Here is a 22,647-nt window from a genome sequence, read left to right as displayed (position 1 = left end):
TCTTGCATGATTCTATGGGAATAGGTTTGATTGCTTGTTTAGAGTAGCCATTGGTACTCGGGAGAGATCTTTGGTAATTATAGGGTGCATTACTCCTCTTGATTCTTGATTATGTTATTTGGGATGGAAATTATTCATGTATTGGTCATGCTAGTGGTGATGCTTAATTCTAGATGTTTTAATTAATTGATTATATCTTGTGTGTTCTAGTAATTGTCATAGTTGTAGTTTAGTCTTAGTCAACACCCTTTTCATCATTGTTTGTCACTCGTTTAGTTAAATTGAGTCAAGATAGCTAGTGTTTGATACGTTTGTCCCTGTGGATTCGACCCTGACTTGCTCTGCTACATAGTTAGGAAGTTAGTTAGGTAATTACTTTTGATAGGTGCGCGACACGCCTACCAAATTTTGGCGCCGTTGCCGGGGACTAACGGTATTAGATTAGTTTATCTTTGATTTATTTAGCTAAACTGTCTTTGTTCGATCATTGTCACTCTATTTGTTGTTTGATCTCTTTTCTTTCAGTCTTTTTGTTGCATGCGTACTCGTAGCAAGGGTCCACAAGATCTGATTACTCTTGATCGCGAGATCGAAGCTACAGCAAGGAGATTAGGAGGTCGAAGAAGACAACAACAACAAGAACCAACAATGGGAGACGAAGCACCACCAAAGTCTCTACGGGAATATGCTATGCCCGATGAGACCACCACCACCATAAACAGACCGACAACCGCTGCCAATCATTTGAGCTCAAGCCACAATTCATCCAGTTTATCTCACAGGATTCCTATGCGGGAACACCCAAAGAGAGCCCTACTGATCATTTGGCTAATTTTTTAGAAAAATGCAATACTTTAAATTAACTAATGTTTCTGACGATTTAATTCGGTATTGTGCTTTTCCTTTTTCTCTCAGGGACGAAGCAAAGGAATGGTTTAAGGAAGAAGAAGTGAGGAAGATTGCCACATGGCCAGAACTGAAGAAGGCTTTCCTTTACAATTCTTCCCTCCTATGAGAACTTCCAAGTTCAGAAACGAGATATCTGGCTTTCAACAACATGAATTGGAGTCTCTCTAGAAGCATGGCAGAGATACAAGGCTTTGCAAAGGCAGTGTCCACACCACGGCATTCCTGAGTGGCTGCTGATTCAGACATTCTACAATGGTCTGAAGCATGAAGTTCGAAGTTCTATTGATGCCGCATCTGGCGGTACTTTCATGGCAAAAACTCCAGAAGCCGCGAAGACATTGTTGGATGATATGGCTGCCAACAATTACCTAATGACTGGAGTATATCTCTGGAGCCCCTAAAAAGGGAGGTAAGTATGAGGTTGATGCTATTGCTACTTTATCTAACACTGTGCAGGTTTTGGCAGCTAAGGTTGACCAATTGAGTAGCAGATCAATACACCTGTTTGTGAGATTTGTGAAGTGCAAGGTCACTCATTTAATGAGTGTCAATACAATACCATGGGAGCGGTAACTGAGCAAGCTAATGCCCTCCTAAACACAAACACAAGACCACAAAACAACCCATACTCAAACACATATAACCCAGGTTGGAAGAATCATCCAAATTTCTCTTACAAAAATAACCAACCTCAACCTCCACCCACAAACTACTCCCAACCACCCGGTTTCCAACAAAGGCCGCCATTCAGCTCCTCCTCATCTTCAACATCCAATCTTGAAACCATCATAGAGAATTTAGCTTCTTCTCAAGCAAAGCAAATTGAATATCAAGCGAACAGAATGACTTCTTCAACAACTCCCTTCAACAAATTCATGCTATATAAAAATTATGGAGAATCAGATGACACAACTAGCCCAACAAATAAGCCACCTCTCTAAACCTTCAGGCCAACTTCCTGGGCAAACTGAACCAAATCCTAAGGGGCATATCAATGCCATTTCATTAAGGAGCGGTAAAGAACTGCCAGAGCCTACAAGGAGGGTAACTGAGCAAAAGAACACTGCAAAAGAGGTTATAGAGTTGAGTGAGGAAGTTCAAGGGAAGACGGGTTTGGAAGAGGAAGCTAAGGAGACTGAGAAAAAGGAACCTATTGTCACACCTATTGCACCATACAAGCCACCTGTTCCATTCCCTCAAAGATTGGCACAAGCAAAGCTAGAAAGAAGTATGGGAAGTTCCTTGATATTTTGAAGAAGTTGCACATTAACATCCCTTTCTTGGATGCTATCTCAGAGATGCCTTCTTATGCTAATTTTTGAAAGACATGCTTTCCAACAAAAGAAAAATTGAAGAGAATGTCACTGTTTCACTAACAGCGAGTGTAGTGCCATTTTGCAGAACAAGCTTCCAAAGAAGCTAGGAGACCAGGCAGTTATTCTATTCCTGTTAAGCTTGGTGATATTGAGATCAAGAATGCCTTATGTGATCTTGGGGCAAGTGTCAGTCTCATGCCCTTGTCAATCTGCAAGAAGCTCAATATGGGTGAATTGAAACCCACACGCATCTCCTTACAACTAGCAGATAGAACAGTCAAGTTCCCCCTTGGCATCCTTGAAGATGTTCCTCTTAGAGTCGGAAAATTCTTAATTCCATCGGATTTTGTTGTTATGGAAATGAAGAAGATGCAAACGTTCCCATTATTCTTGGGAGACCCTTTTTGGCCACTGCTGAAGCCATAATTGATATGAAAAAGGGAAAAATCACCTTTGAAATAGGTGATGAGAAGATGGAGTACACACTCACAAACTCCAAGGCTTCTCCATCTATGGGAGAAATTGTTGATATAGTGGATGTTCTCAACGAGGATACCCCGGTTAAATCTAGCACTCCTTCTTCTATGTCGATTGAGAGATCACTTGCAACAATCCAACATTCAGTTGCTGAGAATAAGGCAGAGCAGTGCATTATTCAGAAGAACTTGTCATCCATATTCACAATGTTGGAAAACCTCAATACTTGGATGCAGTCACTAGGGTTTCTAATCCCTTCGCTTGCCCCTCCTTAGTGAGGATTTGTGAGTACCCTGCCCCTTTCTTTGTGTCTACTCTTTACCTTTGTCACATTGCGGACATTGTGACATGCTAGCTTGGGGGAGGGATTTGCCATATCATCTGTACATACTCATCATTTAGGAATTTTTTTTTTTTCCTTTTTGCATATAGTTTCATCATTTAGTTGCATTCTAGGTTGCATGAAGGATCGATCTCTGCTGATTAGTACACACTAAGCCTGGTTATATGCTCGTTTCTATGTGAAGTCTGAGCATGATTTGAATAACTTCTGAACTATTTTTGATCTCTCCTTGCTCGTTGTGATTTGAATGGTTTGTGGTAAGACGGTTTGATCCTCCCAAGGGAGACTTGACTATGCTTGTTAGCCAAAAATCTACCTAGTAAGGTTATTTGAGCCTAATGGACTAACATTTTTTTTAGTCTTTCTTTTCATGTGTGATGCTCTTCCTTGATTATTATCCTCTAGAACTTGCATTGATACTCCTCGAGATCGCATTGACTTGTTTGTGCATTGAATATGATTGAGGCATCTGCTATTTCTAAGCTACATAACCAAATGCCACCCACATTGATTATTTCCCTTTTGTCACCCCTCTGAGCCTAGCCTGTTTCTCTTGATTAACTACATCTTTAGCCCTTTACCTTGTCCTACCTAGGGGATTGTGAAGCTATATTGATGAAGTTAAGTGTGACATTAAAGATATTTTGTGGTGTTGGTGATGTTGATTGCATTGAGTTCAACTCCTCATAGTTACTTCCTTTTAAACTCCTATCGATTTCCTCTTGTAGATAATTTGTTAAATCCTTATTGAAAAAAAAAAGAAAAGAAAAAAAAAACAAGAAAAAAAAAACAAAAGATTGTGATTTATGTCTTTAATGCGTAATGAAAGAAAATTGGAGTTAATAGTTGATCGAGGAGTTATGAAGTAGCCAATGAAAAAGAGAAAATGAAGTGAAATTAAAATGTGTGTGAGGATTGGTATTTGTTGTCAAGGATGTTTGAAGAGAAAAAAAAAAAAAAAAAAAAGGAGCTTCACTCTCCCCTTTGAGCATCACTTTCCTAGAACTTTCCACACCCATACCTTAAGCCTACATTACAACCCATTTGAAGTCCTCATGATTCTTTGCATATAACATAGTCCCGAAGCGGTGGAGAGTGAGAAGATGTGCAAGCTTATGGTAGGATATAGTCAATGGAATGGACACTACAAAAAAAACTACATATAGAGGCAATCCAAAATTGCATCTAAATATATATTTGTAGCCTCTAATGGTGTTTAGAAGCAATTTTCTCGCTGCCTCTAATTAGTCCGTCGCTAATTATAGGTTGCCCCTAATGCCACCTTTTAGAGACAAACAAGTTATGGTGTTGCTAATTGTTGGTTGCCTCTAATCCCACCTTTTTGAGGCACAAAACTTGAATTGTTGCTAAAACCACTTACATTTAGAGGCGACCATCAGGTAGTCGTTAATTATAGGTTGCCTCTAATGCCATATTTTTGGGGCACACATGTTACGTTGGTGATAAGACCATTTATATTTAGAGGCACCCATAAGTTTGTCTCTAATTTTAAATTGCATCTAATGCAACCATAAGTCTGTCACTAAAGGATGTTTTTAGATGCAACAACAACTAGAATTTTCACATTTTTCGATAATTTTTTTGGGATTTTTTGACGTTTATAAGCATCGAAATAAAAAATTATCAACTCCCTAAAGGAGTTGCGAACATTTAGCGACCGATAACTAACGACACTCATACGCTTCAAAAATGTTGAGGCTTTTTAACATCATTGCAATTGAATATGTTGCAATTTGAAGCTACTATATAGACACTTGTAAGCGTCAACATTGTGTTATTAATACAGTAACAGTTACAAGCACATTCTTACATCAACGGAAAAAATAGCATTATAAATTAATAAAGGAAACTAGAAGTATAATCTTATTACAAACAATTTTGACGAATTGATACAAACATTCAAAAGAGGAAATAAAAAAAATAAAAAATATGTAGACATTCCATCTTCAACCGACATTCAACCTTCATTGAATCTTCAACATAAAACTTCAACTTGAACGCAATTCAATCTGCAAATTCAACCCAAAAAAAAGATCAATAATTGCAAAATAAAAAAGAACATAAATCTGGAAATTGCAAAACTATACCAAAAATCTTTGAGGCCCTTTTCTGCTCTCAATATCCTGCATTTTTTCAGAAACACACACATCAGAAACAAGATCTTAAGAAAAAGGTCATATATATACAAAGAATAGATGTTGATGGAGCGTTTCTCAAGCAATCAACTCAACAACCCAGGAAATTGCAGGAAAGGGTATATCGAGTACTCCAATAACAATTGATGAACTGAAGATTTCAAGACTGTAATTAAAAGTCTATAAATTTAAAGAATTCAAATCAACCACACAATTAACAATTCACTAACAATTTAAATTGTATATCATAAGTCTACATCACAATTAGGTCGAATAAGGAGTGTAAGTAACTATAAGAAAGAAAGAAAAAGCACAAATATCATAATGTTCAATGAAACTAACCATTAAGCTTTAAAACCAAAATCCAATCAGACTAAACAATTAAAGTTTCAACTTTTGTAGTGAAGTTTTTTTCACAAGAACTTTTATAATGAAGTTGAGAGAGGGAAGAGAAAGCTAATAACCTGTAAGAGTGAAGGTAGAAAAAACTCAGCAATGACAGTGTCGACCATAAATCAGACACTTGGAGATTATATACAGGCTAACATAATCTCCAAGTGTCTGCCCAACATTGTGCAGCAGATCAATGCAAAGTTGAATGCTAATGTTGCTGAACTAAACGACATGCCTCAGAATTTATCCTCCATGGCTGAGCAGTGGGGGAGCCAGGATTCTCATAGTGGGGGGACAAAATTTGACCGTCAAGCATTCGGAAAAAAAATTTAGAAAAAAAAAAAACAAAACAACTCATATCAAAGTATGCCTCTTCAAACCAATTACATATCAAATATGCAATTTGGAATTTTCTTACAGTTTCTAGATTCCTCTACACAATGTAAGAATCTCTCCTGTAAAAACTTTCCCTCTCTTCAATAAACAAAACTTACTCTTCTTCTGTATCAAATTCCTAGTTTACATTTCATTTTTACCAGCTTAGATTTATGCTTTAATGGCTTCCTATGAGTTTTCTGACAAATATCAATTAAAATATGCTTTTGGATTTTGTTCCTCTCCAACTCTTGTATATCATTATTTCCAACTCAAATTCAATGTTGCTAGCAATATTGCGACCCTTGTAGAAGCTACTTTAACTTCATATGAATATGAATATCAATCAAAACATCCACGAGCATATATTCATCAAACCAATTACATATTTATAATTTCCTAATTAAAATTCCAAATTGCAAACTAACAATTTCTTAAATCATGAGTTCATGACCAATTCCAAACCAACAACAAATCAATCAACAACCATAAATCCACAATCACAAATTAACATTTCACAAGTAGTAATTCACAACCAAACAATGTAAATTGTAAATATTACCTTTTAAAAAAAAACTTAAACAAAACTTAGGGTCAAGAACACTTACTGACTGACTGAAGTGAGTGTCACGAGAGGTCGGCGACGGAGAATGGACGGTTGCGGTGTCGCTTCGTCTCCTGACTCCGTCGTGGCGTCGCAGCATCGCTTCCTCTTCGTCTCCTGAGTCCGTCGCAGGCTCGCAACGTCGCTTCCTCTTCCTCACCGCTCGTCGTCGTCGGCTCCGACGAAAGCGAATGTGCGGTCGACGTCGTCGTCCCTCCATCGCCGTCTCTCCATCGTTGAGATTAGGGTTTCTCTCAATCTCTCTTCCTTAGTCTCTCTCTTCTTCAGTCTCTCTCTTCAGCGTGTTTTTTTCAGAATGTTTTTCAAAAACTTCACGCGTGCTGCTGGCCTAATTGTTCTATGATGATTTAGGGTTTAGAAAATATCAAGCATTATAAGGATGGGCCTGGCCCAATTGTTTGATTTCATTCTTTCTTTAAATCGTTAAAATGGTCAAAAAATCATGATTTTAACGATTTGAACGATTTTTCACAATTTTAGTCGCGATTTTAAACTTTTAAGATTCTAATAACGATTTGAATTAGAGGTAATCATGGGCCGGGCCGGGCCATGGCTAAAAAATACGGCCCATTTCGGGCCGAAATCTTCATGCCCAAACCCGCATATTTCGGGTTCAAATAGCGGGTTTTTCGGACCAAAATCGCACCAGGCCAAAATTTTAACTAAAAACGTCATTTTTGCATTTCCCAAACCCACTTTTTTTTTCAAAAAAATTGGGTCGGGCCGAAAAATAGTTCCCAAACCCGCAATTTTTTGTGGGTGGACCGGGCTCACTTTTTAAAAAAAAAATAACATTAATTCATTGATTCAAAGTCATACGCCATCTACAATAAAAGTCAAAGCTAAACAAATACATATCAAATGAAATAAATACAATTCTAATATGATAAAACCACGATCGTTGAGTAGATCTAACACTTCTGAAAACCCTTGTCTTTCACATCGCTGTCTGATGCAGCCTTCTGCAAGGGGTTCTGTTGATCTTTTGTAGATTTGAAGTAGAACGGATCCAATTCAAGTGATTGTAAACGAAGTCTTGACATTTGTTGCAATTCCGCACAAATTTCGACCAACAAATCAACATCTTGAAATACACAAAAATCCAAAAACAAATTCTCTAAACTCTCACATGGAGAGAGATAAAATCCAATATATGGGTAGACATAACCCAATATATGGGTAGAAAAACTCTCCATTAGAGAGAAGACTGAGATTTATTGAAAACATAAACCTAAAAAGCTAGTAATAAAACGAGAAAAGGGGCATACCACCGCCCAAAAGGGTGATGGTAGCCCCTAAGTTGAAAATTAGGGTTTTGTGGGAGAGGAGAGAGAGCAGAGAAAAAGAAGAAAAGAGGAGGCGCTTAAATTTGAATCACCTCTAATTTGAATCGATCAATATATTAGAATGGTAAGATCGCAGGAATTTTTGATTCAAATCGTTGCATGCACATTTAAACGGCGCCGCTTTTGTACTTTTATTTTTTTTTGTTATTTCATTGTATGAACAACTAATGGTGAGTTCATTTTGTCTGAACTATTCTGATCTAATTTGAAATTTGAAATTTCCTGATCTACTATAGATTTTTTTTTCTTCTGACCTGATCGTTTTTAGAATTATTATTATTTGATCTAATCTGTTCTTAAATTTTTGTTCTCATCTGAATTTATCTCATTGTAGTTGTTTTCATTGTTATAATTTTTCTTATTTCATCTGATCTAATCTGGATTTTTTTCCTGAATTTATCAGACCCTATTCTGGATTTTTTTTATCTTATCTTATATGATGTGTTAATTTTTAAGATAAGGGTGTGTTTGATTCGTCTGAAATTTTCTGATCTGATCTAAACTTTTCTTACCAGATCTGATCTGATCTGAATTTTTCTTATCTGATCTAATCTGATCTGAATTTTTCTTATTGTAGTTGTTTTTATAGTTATAATTTTTCTAATCTGACCTGATCTGATCTTAATTTTTCTTATCTTATCTGAATTATTCTTATCTGATCTGAAATTTTCATATCTTATCTAATCTGATTAATTCTTAAATAAGCAACCAAATTCTTAAATAAGTTGAATCAAACGCACCCTAAGTGTTAGAGTTCTTAAATGAGTTGAACGGACGCACCGTAAGGGTGCGTTCTTTTCAACTTATATAAGCACTATCATGCTTATTTTAAAATTGATCACATTAAAACTGATCAAATTAGCTAAGATTAGAAAAATTGAAATCAGACAAAAATATTTAGTCCAGATAAGAAAAATTCGGATCAAATCATAAGGATCGGAAAAATTATAACCTTAAAAACCAATTATAACAAGAAAAATTCAGATCAAATTTTAAAAAAATTAGATCAAATAAGAAACTTTCAAATCATAAGATAAAATCAGAAAAATGCATAGAAGGCATTCTGATTTATACGCATCTCTCTCTCTAGTCGACACCCCCTCTCTCTAAAATTAAAACAAACAAAAAAAACCCTAAAAACCCTAAACTTCAGGGCTGTCATGGATTGTTCCTCCATGGTAAGCGCAAACTCGCTTCTTTAATTTATTTTTCATTCTTTTTACTTTCAGTTTTATGGTTAATAATAGTAAGTTCCCATATAGTGGATTTAGGTTTAGTTCATCATATGTGGGAGTTAGGGTTTTGCGCTCCTGGTATTCCTCGTCTACGAAATCGACGTCTACAATAATGTTAACGAGATCTAAGTTAGTTCCTAAATAACCCCGTTTTTATAAAATATACGATTTAAATAATCCAAATAAATTAAAGAAATTATTTTAAGCGAGTTTATGAATCAAAGTTTACGATTTTCAAATTATTTTAGAGATCGTTTTAAGTATTCACAAAAATTACTTAAACAATTATTTTAAATATGAAAAACTAACTTTATTTTACATCCTATTTTTTTTTTTGAAAGAATTTTACATCCTATTTTATTTTAGAAAATTAGAAAACATTATCAAGTTTATAAAAGATTAAAGTGAAACTAAAGCAATAAACATACTAACTTAGTAAGATGGACCAATTTAGGAAAGTCAAAGGTTATAAAGTAACCAAATAAAAACCAAATAAAACAAAACTTTAAAACACAATTAGATTAAAAGAAAAGGGAGGAGGATTTCAGTTCCTCAATTTAAGAGGAAAACGAAGGAAGAGGAGGGAGAAAGCAGAGGAGGCCGAAACATTGGAGAGGAAGAGGAGTTCGTGGTGCTGGCGGTTCGCCGGCGAAGCTCAGGCACCGCGAAAAAGAAGGAGGTTGGGTTTGAGAGTGGTGGTGGTTCGCGAAGGCTGCAGGGGACGCAGCAGAAGGCGCCGCGAAGGGGGAGGAAAGGAAGGACGACGGAGGTGCGAAGGGAAGGAGAAGCCGGCGGTGGTGGTGCGAATTGGTGGTTCGAAGGTGGAGGTAGTGGTGGTTTCCGGCGAGAAGAAGTAACAGAGGAAATTGTTGAATTGAAATTTTATTTTTAATTTTCAAAATAAAAATCAGAAATTCAAGGAAGAGAAGAGGGGAATTGAAGCAACCTTTGGAGTGGTTTTGCTTGTGGAATCAAATGAGAGAAATCAGTATTTATAGGAGGAAATTTTCGGTTAAAATGGTGAATGGTGAGAGTTTAGCTTTCGAAAATTTCTTGGTGTGTGTGCTTGAACTGGACGAAAGAGAAGAAGGGAGGTGTTGAAGTTTTTCATTTTTTTGGTTGATGTGCCATGAATCAGCTGAAGGAGGAAGGAAGACGAATTTCTTGGTTCTTGAGCCCAGAACTGGACGAAGGAAGGAAGGCAGGAGGAAGGATGAAGATGAATCACGTTCTTTTTTCTTTTTTTTTTGTTTTATTTTCCTTTTTCTTTTTAGGAAAAGACAAATGGACTATGGATTAGAATTTGGGCCTTGAATTAAGTAAATGGATGGACAATTAGAATAAGGGTGCTCATAATAATGTAAAAAGTTTAAACAATTAAATACATATGACGCTAAATACATGGCTTTAGAGACAATTAACTACATTTGATGCTAAAAAATGGTTTTAGAGACAACTAAATTCATGTGACGTTAAAAACATGGCTTTAGAGACAACTGACTACAGTTGATGCTGAAAAAAATGGCTTTAGAGACAGCTAAATTCATGTGACGCCAAATACATTGCTTTAGAGACAACTAACTACAGTTGATGCTGAAAAAAAAGGCTTTAGAGACAACTAAAGTCATGTGACGCTAAATACATGGCTTTAGAGACAATTAACTACACTTGATGCTAAAAAAAAATGACTTTAGAGACAATTAAATTCATGTGATGCTAAAAACATGGATTTAGAGACAACCAATATTCATGTGATGCTAAAAACATGGTTATAGAGGCAACCAACATTCATCTGATGCTGAAATGTATCTTTAGAGGCACCAGAATATACTTGACACTAAAAACCATATAATTTAGAGGCAACCACGTTTATGTGATGGTAAAAGGGGTTTTAGAGGCAAGTCAGCCAAATGATGTGCCTCTATAGCCAATTTTTTTTGTAGTGGGAGCTTTGAGTGACTATTTGACCCTTTTATACACATGAGTGTTGTGTGCACGACTAGAGTGAGGGTTTATCATGTATGGTCAAGGCAACCTTGGGGGAGCAAAGTGGTAGTATTGATTGTCAAGTCACAACTATGAGATCTAGGATTTAGATTGAATAGTTTTGTGTGTATTCCCTTCATGGTCTTATTTTCACATTGAAGATTGATGTGAAAACCGTGTTGTGTGTGTGCTTGAAGAGTGTTGTGGTTGTGTGTGCTTGAAAACCGTGTGTTTCATGTTGGAATGCTTGTGGGCAAGCATTAGTTTAGCTTGGGGGAGTTTGATATGTCTATTTTATACAGAGATTTTACCTCCGTCCCTCATTCATTATTGGTCTTAAATGCGCTCTTCGGAGCCATTTTTAGTACTAATGTGCTCCTTGTAGTGTGTTTGTATTTTCAGATTGATCATTGTAGGAATTTGCACGTTTTAGTGCATTTCCTACTCATTTATATCACTACAAGAGATGATGTACTTTGAGAGCACGAGCATTGAGTTGGAAGAGTTTTGAAGCAAAGCGAATAATAAAGGAAGTAGGAAAATGACTTCAGTCCACTCTTTTTATTATATCTCAAGTTATACAAATCCAAATAGAGTGATTTCAATTTTGTTAGATTCTACATTTCAAGAGCTTTCCAACGAGTGGTCATTTGCCTAATTCCGACGAGTAACGAAGAAGTTATGGCGTTTTAAAGATTGAGATTTTGTGCAGTCTAACGACCGCCCGACCGGGCGAAATCCGCCCGGGCGGTCGGGCGAATGCTACTTAGCCACATTTCAGAAGATTTAAGCTGCCAGGCAAACTTTACATGCGGGCCCGACCGGGCGAAATCCGCCCGGGCGGTCGGGCGAGGCGAACGAAGACCTGCTGAAAGGCGCCCGGTCAGGCGCGACGAAGAATTATAATACCTGATGATCGCCCGACCGGTCGGGCAAGACGATCTTTGAGCGTTTTAAGCGCGTGTTGCGCCAGATTTATGAGACATATAAATACCTATTTTCTTAGAATTAGAAATTACGCCTTTTTACGAGAGAATACATTTTATAACTTTTTAGAGAGCTTTTGAGTTTACTCCATTGTTAAACATTGATTACTACGCTTTGATTCCTTCAAGTAAAGACTAAGTTTTCTTAATCTCTTCTTTCTTTCATTATTATCATGTCTTTTAATTTGTTCATTATTTGTTTTGCTATTTCAATTATGTGTGAGTAGTCCATTAATCTAGGGTTAAGTAAAACCCTAGCAATGATTTAATAGATGAATTCTTCCATTAATCCCAAGTTTATATGATCAATTGTTCTTGTTTGATTGGATTGTTCTTATGCTCATTATCATACTAAGGATAGGTGATTTTGATTTGACTCCGTATATCTTATTTTCAATGGGAATTGAATCTAGATGGTTTTGTTGATCCAATCAATGGTATGAATATCTTCTATGGGAATAGTTAGATGGGATTGCTAGGAATTTAATTGTGATGCTATGCTTAATGCCTCTTTCTTGCATGATTCTATGGGAATAGGTTTGATTGCTTGCTTAGAGTAGCCATTGGTACTCGGGAGAGATCTTTGGTAATTATAGGGTGCTTTACTCCTCTTGGATTCTTGATTATGTTATTTGGGATGAAATTTATTCATTTATTGGTCATGCTAGTGGTGATGCTTAATTCTAGATGTTTTAATTAATTGATTATATCTTGTGTGTTCCTAGTAATTGTCATAGTTTAGTGTTAGTCTTAGTCAACACTCTTTTCATCATTGTTTGTCACTCGTTTAGTTAAATTGAGTCAAGATAGCTAGTGTTTGATACGTTTGTCCCTGTGGATTCGACCCTGACTTGCTCTGCTACATAGTTAGGAAGTTAGTTAGGTAATTACTTTTGATAGGTGCGCGACACGCCTACCAATTATTCGTTGTCAATCATTTAGATGTGAAAAAATAACTAATATGCGTTAATTCTTCTTTCCATTAACGTTCAATATATATTCGTTTTGGGTAATTTATATTTTTTATAAGGTTTATTAGTATATATATGATTTTATTGGATGATAAGTCACACCAATTAAGATTATACACTAGTGTAGATATTGTTTTCTTGAAAAAATGATGGTTTTGTTGTATTAAAAACTAACAAACGTTGATTAAATTTTTTTAATTCATATGTTTAGTACCTTGGTGTTATTATTATCGATTTATTAACTAATAAAAATGAAGGCAGGGTCTTGTGTTTATCAGTTATGCTAACATATGTGATGGTGTTAAGGTGACTTTACTTTACAAGTTCGAAAATGTTATGTACAATGTAGTAACATATTGTGTTTCTGCGTTGCCATATATTGTCAAAATTATGGAAATGGTGTTCATGTGAACACCGCCACTCATGTCTTTTATTTTTATTTTTAAAGTCATGTCTTTTTTTTTTAACATAACACGTGGTAAATTACTTATTAATATGACATTAAAATATGTGTTAAGGTATTTTTCTTCCAATATTAATGAAGTAATTTCCTCCAATACATAAATTTGCATTTGTATGTACTCCATATACCTTCAATTCACGAAAAACACAGTTAATTCGTGCCTCTTTCCCCTGAATTTTCTGGCGAATTTTCCAACATCAAACATTAAGTTACAGCTCCGGTGGGTGGGTTGAAGAGCGAGGTTGAAGAGTGAGGTTTGGAGAGAAGACGACACAATTTTCAAAATTATTATTAAATTAGCTTATGGAATGAGAGGGAATACTCCATTCCCATGCTTTTACATTCCCATCTTACTTAATCACTTGAATTGACAAACTTACCCTTGATATGGGCAAAGTTGCCCATATCTGATATGGTTTTGTCACTAGTCGGATGTGCCATGAAGCAATGATATTCCCATACCGAGTATGTGCCAATACCATGATTTTTTTTTTTTTGAGGGGTGCCAATACCATGATATTTATGTAATTTTGATGACAAAAGTAATATTAAAAAATTATAAATTTTTTATTTTTCTTATTTTTTTGGGAGGCTTGTTAGTTGAAATCTTATATCATATTTTAGCAATATCTTATCATATCAATTAGCTATTAAATCATATCTGAGTTACATCTAATCATATCAAGTATTTGGTATGAGAAAAGTTTTCCATACCAAATATGAGAGTATACTTTCTCGTGTGCCATGTGAGATTCTCAACTTTCTGATACTTGTGTTGTTGTCAGTTGTCACGTTTTCTTCGATATGAACGACATTACCAAATCTTGGCCAATAAGTCCGCCGGATCATCCTCGATCAATAAAATCAACCACAAATTATATAAAAAAGAAGTCGGCGGATTCATGCGATCATAATCAATAAATCAATCCATTGGATTATTTTATTTGGGTTGTTATTGACTTATGGGTTACATAGCGTTTGGTGATTGATTCAAAGCAAATGGGATCATACACCTCGCTCTAACGCCATCTATCCAATCGATAGGTAACTCATTAGGATTAAAAACTTTTTCCATATTTTATTAGTTGACTCATTTATTTAAAAATACAACACTAATTTAAATTTCAATATTTCTAATTATTTTATAAGTAAAAATATGTTCTAAAAATATATTTTAAGATAGATTAAAAAATATTTCATATTACTATATTTTATTCTTGAAGTACAAATTACAATAAATAGTGAAAGTCATATATGTGAATAATGCCAAAGTTAAAATTTATCATCTAATAAAAAAGGTATAAAGTATAAAATAATTAGTTAAATTGTATTAAAAGTGCCTACTTTGAGTGGATTATTTATCTAATGGATAAATTAAGCTTTTTTTCATTTATGATGTCACCATAATGTACATTACCAATTTACCATCTGGTAATCAAATAGTATACATCTTGTACTTCTTCCGTTTTATAATATTCACTACATTTTCCATTGTGAGAAGTTTTACATTACTTGCTATACTTTTTTTTTGGGCAATAAACTCTGTCTATCTCTCTCCTCTCACATAAGTCCCTTTTCTTTTACTCTCTATCTCTCTCTTCTTCAAAAGTTACCTAGAAGTTCGTAAATTGAGAAGTGTAGCGAGTGATATCAAACAGAGGAAGTATATATTTAGTTGCACTATTTTTTTTAAGGTTCTTTAATGTTACTTACTGTTTCAATCCTTAAATACTCTCTGTCCTCCTCTAATGAGATAATTAAGTCATTTTCCTTCTGATTTTTCCTCTTTTCATAAACAGATGCTTCATGATACAAGTAAAAAAATTAGAAAGCATCTTAACAATCACGCATGATAAGCCTATAAAAAAGGAATTGCATCCAGCTACATTATAAGAAATAATTATTAGTTTATCCCCATGTAAGATGGAAGAACTCCCAAAAATCACCCCAACTCCATCAATGGGTGTAACTACTGAAGATGTAGAAAACAATGAAGAAGACTCTGAAATTAGAAAACTAGAGTGTACTCTTCCAAGAAGCACAAACCATCCACGCAATCCTCTTTACTTATACCAAGGATTTTGGTACCCCTCAATTTTCTTGCACAATATCATTGCCTTTCAAAACCACTTTCACGCTCAGAACACAGATATCATCTTAGCAACCAAGCCAAAATCAGGTACAACTTGGTTAAAATCTTTAGTGTATTCTATCCTCAATCGTACCCATTTTACCAATTCTAATCACCCATTGCTTACAAAAAATCCGCATGAACTTGCATATTCTGTTGACTACAATAATATATACTCAAACAATGATCTAATAAGTAGCATGGCTCCACCAAGGCTTATCTCAACCCACATGCCTTACACTTCGCTTCCTACATCCGTCAAGGAATCCGAATGTAAGGTCGTGTACATGGCTCGAAACCCGTTCGACACGTTCGTATCATTGTGGAAGTTTTTGACGCAAGTGTACCCGGAGTTTCTCCAACAAATGACAATGGAAGATTATTCGGAGATCTTTTGTGACGGCAATGAAGCGTTCGGGCCGTATTGGGACCATGTGTTAGGGTATTGGAAAGAGAGTTTGAAGAGGCCTAGTAAAGTGTTGTTCCTAAAGTATGAGGATATGAAGGGAAATGGGAAATCTGAGATGAAGAGATTAGCTGAGTTTTTAGGGTGTGGATTTTCCTTAGAAGAGGAGAAACAAGGGGTTATAGAGGAGATTATGAAGCTGTGTAGCCTGAGTCATTTGAAGGAATTGGAGGTGAATAAAAGTGAGAGATTTGTGCCAGTAATTGAAAACAGATTGTACTTTAGGAAGGGTGAGGTTGGTGATTGGGCTAATCATTTTAGCCCTATTATGAGTCAAAGGTTTGATCAAATGATAAAAGATAAAATTGTTGGTTCTGGTCTGGAATTTAAGGTATAATTATTTAGTATTTGTCTTATCAATCTTATGTTTATGTATGTTGTAATTTCAACTGTTTTTTTCTAATAAATCAGCATTGTGGTTAGTGGAAGGCATGTTACCTTTTTTATTTTATTTTTGTTTGTAAGTAACAATTTCAAGTTTTTTTTTAAGGAAAAGATAATAGATTACTAAAATGAAATGTCAGTTACAAGGTTTTCTGAACCCATAGCCAATCTCAAACGAGTACTAAAAGAGGAGTAGAAGTTTTTCTCCTCTAAAAAATTTCATTACAAACCGAGGGAGGGAGGTGCAAAATACAGATACTATTAAAACGTAAAGAACTCCCTTTCGCGAATTTTTTTAATACATCCGCTACTCTGTTACTGGATCTTCCTTCAAACTGGATGCTGATTGTTTCGGTTGCGAAACGGTAATGGACCTAAGAGAAGTCCGTCAGTAATCAAGGGTTGTCCGGCAGTGATGAAATGCAAGAGAACAAATGTAAGCTACCCTCGGGGGATGCGAGGGAACCCCCTCCGACGCTCAAGTCAGCAATTGTCCGATAAGGATTTAGAGAGAGATAAACTATTTTTAGTATGATAAAATGTACTTGCAGAAATAGTACATTGGGCTATTTATAGTAGTATTATTCATCTTACAGGATGAGTAATCCTTTGACACGTGTACAATTATGACGAGTCTGATTGGAGGGGAGATTCCCTTATTTTTGTCCTTTTCGGCGGCCGTGAGGGACGTCCCTGCCCGTTACCAAGGAAGACTTGTTCCCTTCTGATGAGTTCGCGTCTTGAAGCGTTTCTTGCCGGACTCGATGGCGTGTCCGATAGCAGACTTGGTGCTACCCACACAACTACCCCCCCCCCCCGGCATCATTGGGTCGTTGCCGTCATTGATTTTGATTTTGGGGACACAAATGAATTTTGCATGCTCTTTGGGTAGCTCCTCTGATGTTGCCACGTGTTGGCGTGGGATGAGTTGTGGATTTCAAAAAGTGTAGTCATTACTGCTTCTGGAATCGCGCTCGTTTCCCCCCTTTTTATTTATTTGGGTGTGGTGTGGAGGTGACAATTGACGTTGATCCAGGATAGTAATTGATACGTTTTTCTCATCACCACCGTCCAATTTGGTATTTAAAATTTTCATTTCTTTATTTTTATTTGACTTCTTCGTCTTTCTTCAACCCTTTTCTCTGGTTTTCTCAGAAATTCGAAGTTTCTTTTTTCTTATCAAGACAACACCTTTCTTGCTCAAATTTCTTCAAAAAAGGTATTTTACCACATTTCGTTCACTGCTTTTGAGGAATTTCCATAAATTTCGGTTCTTTTCTGGGCTTTTCTCGAGGGTTTAGTTTCTTGTGCTTCGACTTTTTCTCCGGCGAGTTCTTGGTTCTCTGGCGTCGTTGGGCTGACATTTTCTTCCTACTGTGTCTTGGAAACTTCTTTTGTACTTTAATTCGGAAAGTTTGCTTCATATTCTCCGGCCGATTTTCTGGCGAGATTCTTTTAGGTACCAATTTCGAAATCCCTTTGGTTTTTCGCTGTATTTTCGCCACTTAGAACTATGTCGGACCATTCAGATAGTCAAAAAACTTTAAGCCATGAATTTATGTCTGAAAATGACCCATCTTCTCCCTCTTCCCCTGATGGCGGACTAAGTTCGTCAATTTTATATCTAACAAATAAAAATAAAATTGATTCTTAACAAATACAAATAAATAAATTCAAAAAAAAAAAAACTAAAATATCATATTGATTCTTAACAAATACAAATAAATATATTCAAAAAAAACTAAAATATCATCACCCTAACCATTATATCTAGCAAATAAAAATAAAATTTAACTACAAAATCACTTCATTCGAGAGTTCGTCTTCGAATGAAGAAAACAAAAAAAAACAAAATTTGGATAAGAAGGTTCGTCGTTGGCCAAAATTTAACTAAAAATAAATAAAGAAAGAAAAAAAATTAAATTTGGATGGCTGGCCACCATCTGCGCGTTGTCGTTGTCGGCCGCCAACCATCCGAGAGTTCATCATAGCGAACAAAATCGCTGCATTGTTCTCATCAAGATCGAACGGTTGGAATTGCTTTGTTCTCTTCCAGATCGAACAAAATCGTTGTGTGTCAGATCGAACAAAATCGTGTGCATTTCTATGTTTCCAGATCTGAAGTGAGAGGATGAGAGGGTTTACAGGATGAGATTGAGAGGAGCGAGTTTTTCGAACAAAAAAAACGGTGTTGCTTCGGAGAACAAAATCGTCGTCCTTCTATGTCGAACAGCAAGAACACGAAGATGATTGAGAGGAGCGATGCCGTTTTTTTTTTGTTAAACGGTCGACCGGCGTGGTTGAGAGGATGAGAGGGTTTAGAGGAAGAGAGAAGATGAGGGGATGAGAGGAAGAGTGGCGTGAAATTGATGAAAGGGAGAGGGAGAGGGAGATGAGTGAGGCGTGGAATTGATGAGAGGGAGAAGAGTGAAACCCTAGATGGACCCTTTTTATATTAATTTAAAAGCCTATTGTTGCGGTTTATGGTAGGAACCGCAACAATCGGTTCAAATAATTTTTTTTAATATTATTTTAATATAATGCTGTGATTTTTGCCAGAAACCGCAACAATTTGTTTAATGGTCAAAATTTTTCAAAAAATTTCCTCTGAAACCATATTGTTGCGGTTTTTGGCAAAAATAGCAGCAATATGATTATTTTATATTTTTCTTTTTACGTGATATATTGCTGCGTATGAGTAAAACTACAACAATATCACCGCAACAATAAACAATTGTTCTACTAGTATGGATAATTCCAACAGAGGTAATGTGGCAAACAATTTACAACTACTTGTTCAAAGAAATGAATATGCTCAGTACACGTTAACCTATGAAACACTCAAGAAGATTGCATTAGATTTCAACACTTCAAGGTGGACAAATGCAAGAATATGGAAAAGTTTGAACAACAAATCCACAACAACACAAACATTGATATGAATAACAAGTGAACAGGTAGAGTTGGAAGAAAGAAGATTCAACTGGATCCACCACACTTAATGGCAATTCCATTAAGGAGGAGGACAAGTGTACTACAAAAAACCCTTATGGAGTCGCCTCAAAACACCCTATGGCGTCGCCTCAGAGGCGATTGCGTAGCTATCGACACAATAGGTTCTGCTCTACGGAGTCGCCTATGAAAAGACGTATAAACACACCTATCGCGTTGCCTTTTATGTATTAGGCTATGCATTAGGTATTTCCCATATGAAAAGATGGACTTTATGAGTCGCCTAGATACATGTAGGCGACGCAAATCATCACCCATATTTAAGGCTAGCAAAAACTGACCCAGCCTGATAACCCGACCTGAAACTGACCTGAAAATTCCGGGTTTGGGTTGAGATTTTCAACCTGAAAAAAAATGGGTCGACCCAACCCGACCAGAAAATATAATGGGTTAGGTTCAGGTTGACCTTTTGAACCTGAAAATAACCCGAATTGACCTTATTTAAAAATAACTTATATTATCTTAGGTTATCCCTTAGCTAGTTAGGTTGTAATATTGGGCACATTACCTTTCTGAATTAAGTTGGCAGTTTTTTTTATCATTGGATATTTAGATTTTTATTTCAGGTCATTTTGGGTTGGTTTCGGGTCAACCCGAAAAATATAAGGTCGGGTCTGGGTTGAGGTTTTCAACCTGAAATATAAATCAGGTCGGGTTTGGGTCAGGGATAAGTGACCTGAAATACAAATCAGGTGTAATATCCTAAGTTTTAATATCATTTAATTAATAATTAATCCTAATTATTAAACTAAAAGTGATCCAAATTTAGTAATTAAAAATCGCTAAGTTAATTTTAAGTATTTCATTTAATAAGTTATGGTTAATGAAGTGTATAGATTAGATTACTAAAGTCTTTAGTCAATCTTGGAAATGTTTTGGGTGTAAGACTTAAGGTTAGTAGTAAATTCTGACGGCCCTCTTGTCTAAGTCTAATCAAGTAAAAGAAACTCAAGTCATAAATTGAGCCCAACTCCCACCAAACATTAGTAAATGCAAAGTAAAAGAAAAAGAGGAAAACCATCCTCTTCCTCTGTCAATGGCGTGTAAGACCAGAATTTACCAAAGCCATAAATTTCTTCATCTTCCCCGCTCTTCTTTTCTTCTTCCTTTCTATTTTTTTCTCTCTCACCGAGGTCCGCTGGTTAATTTCTCTGATTTGAAGGAGGTTCGATCGATTTCTGAGCCAATCACCGTCGCGGGTTTTCGTTTTAGGGTTAGTGATCTTTTTTGGGTTTTTTATGTGGGTTGTTTCAGATCTAGTTTTTTTTTGTTGTTAATTTCTCCATTCTCCTTCAAAAACCCCATATTTATCCTCTCTTTTTTTCGATTTTTATTTTCGAATCCTTTTATCGTATGTTTTTTTCGTTTTCTCGATTTTCATCTATCCTCTCTTTTTTTCGATTTTTGTTTCAGATCTGGTTTTTTCTTGATTTTTTTGTCGGGTTTTTTTCCTAATTATTTCGAGGTTTTTTCTTCTTCTCATCAGATTTCGGGTTTTTTGGGGATTATATATGATTTTGTGTTGATTTTGGGTATGTATTTATTTCGTTTAATTGGGTTGCTTAGGATTTTATTTTTTATTTTATTTGATTTTCCTGGTTATTGTTCGATAATTGTTTTTTTTTTGTTTTGAGTGGGTGAGTCGTATGGGTAGTGGTTGGCTGGGTCGGTGGTTGTGTTGGGGTTCAGTGGTTTCGGGTGGTGAGATGGTTTGGGTCGTTGGTTATGTTGGGGTTTGAATGGGGTTGTGATGGGTTTGGATAGGGTGGTGGGGGCTGGGTGATGGGTTTGGGTGGGTGCTGGGGGGCTGGGTTGTTGATTGTGTTAGGGTTTGGGTGGGCTGGGTGGTAGGTTAGGCTGGCTCGGGTGGGGGTTGGGGCAAAATAGGTTCCAGATTTATTTAGTTATTCATATTCTTGTTAATAATTACTTTTTTCTGGTTAATTTCATTAATTTCTTTGTTTTTGTTGATTTGCAGGGTTATCAGATTTGCGTTTAAGTTCCAGATTTGAAGTTGGTTTCGATCCAGATACCGGATTTGAAGTCCGTTTTGGTTCCAAATTTTTGTTGTGGAGTTTAAAGTGTACATGTAATTATATGAGATTTGTATTAGATTTTGTTCTAAGTATACTAGAATTATTTTTTTTTACTTGAATCCACATTTATTATCAATAATAATTGAATTGATTAATTTTTTTGCCTTAATAAAAGAAGTATGGTATTTGCATCATTTCATATGTTATTACATTTAATATCAATTAATTAAAAGCAAAAATCTATTACATTTAATACTAGTTAACCAAAAGCAAAAAAAAAAGAAGTGCAATAATGTAATGCATACCAATAAATTATCGACTGCTTCCAAGAGTAGCGAATGTCAAAACGGTCGGTAATTAGCGACTGCCAAGGACACGATCACTAATTAGCGACTGCCAAGGCGGTTGCTAATTAGCGTTTGTTGTGGACGGTCGCTAATTAGCGACTGCCAAGGACACGATCGCTAAATTCGAAATATCAGAAGTTAAGCGGACGCTATATGGAGAATTAGCAACCAGAGGTTTTGCATCAGCCCTTTAGCGTCCGTTGGCGGATGCTAATCTATTTAGCGTCCGATTCCGCGTTTTTAGCGTCTAATTTTGGCGGACGCCAAAAGCGCGGATTCTTGTTATGGTTGGGCGCCTAAAATAGGTGCATGTACCTTTGGTTGGGTGCCTATTTTAGGCACCTGACCTCAGGTTCGGGTGCCTAAAATGGGCGCCTAATCACTTTTTCGACATTTTCAATTTTCAGCATTTTTCAGTTTTCAGACAAGTTGCATGTATTGTAAACGGAAACGTTACCGGAGAAGTTGCTGGAGGAGTGGCGGCGTGATGATGTCATTCAACCTCCTTCAATATGTGATGAGAGAGAGTGACCGGAAAATTGTCCGGAAAAGTGGCCGGAGAAGTTTCTCGACAGCGGTTGTTCCAAGCATATGACCGGTGATAAATCAAAGTTTCTCTCACTTGTAGCTTACCATGGAGGAACGGTGACCTTTGGAGACAACCTAACAGGTAGTATAGTAGTTGTAGGA

General features: G+C 36.1%; 1 protein-coding gene and 1 non-coding gene across 2 annotated transcripts; one reads left to right on the top strand and one right to left on the bottom strand.

Annotated features, from left to right (window-relative positions):
• Positions 1 to 1,023: 1,023 nt before the first annotated feature.
• On the bottom strand, positions 1,024 to 1,129 carry LOC125496218 (small nucleolar RNA R71). The gene has a single exon (XR_007272915.2). It is a non-coding gene; the product is annotated as a small nucleolar RNA R71 (small nucleolar RNA).
• A 671-nt stretch (positions 1,130 to 1,800) lies between these two features.
• On the top strand, positions 1,801 to 2,651 carry LOC104908630 (uncharacterized). The gene is made up of 2 exons (XM_057393303.1): positions 1,801 to 2,137; positions 2,311 to 2,651. The coding sequence occupies exons 1-2, from the start codon at positions 1,801 to 1,803 to the stop codon at positions 2,649 to 2,651; spliced, it is 678 nt and encodes a 225-aa protein (XP_057249286.1).
• The last annotated feature ends 19,996 nt before the right edge of the window (positions 2,652 to 22,647 follow it).

Source organism: Beta vulgaris, chromosome 3, assembly GCF_026745355.1.
Source record: "Beta vulgaris subsp. vulgaris cultivar EL10 chromosome 3, EL10.2, whole genome shotgun sequence".
NCBI classification, from domain to species: domain Eukaryota; kingdom Viridiplantae; phylum Streptophyta; class Magnoliopsida; order Caryophyllales; family Amaranthaceae; genus Beta; species Beta vulgaris.
This window is presented reverse-complemented; position numbering and strand designations above follow the sequence as displayed.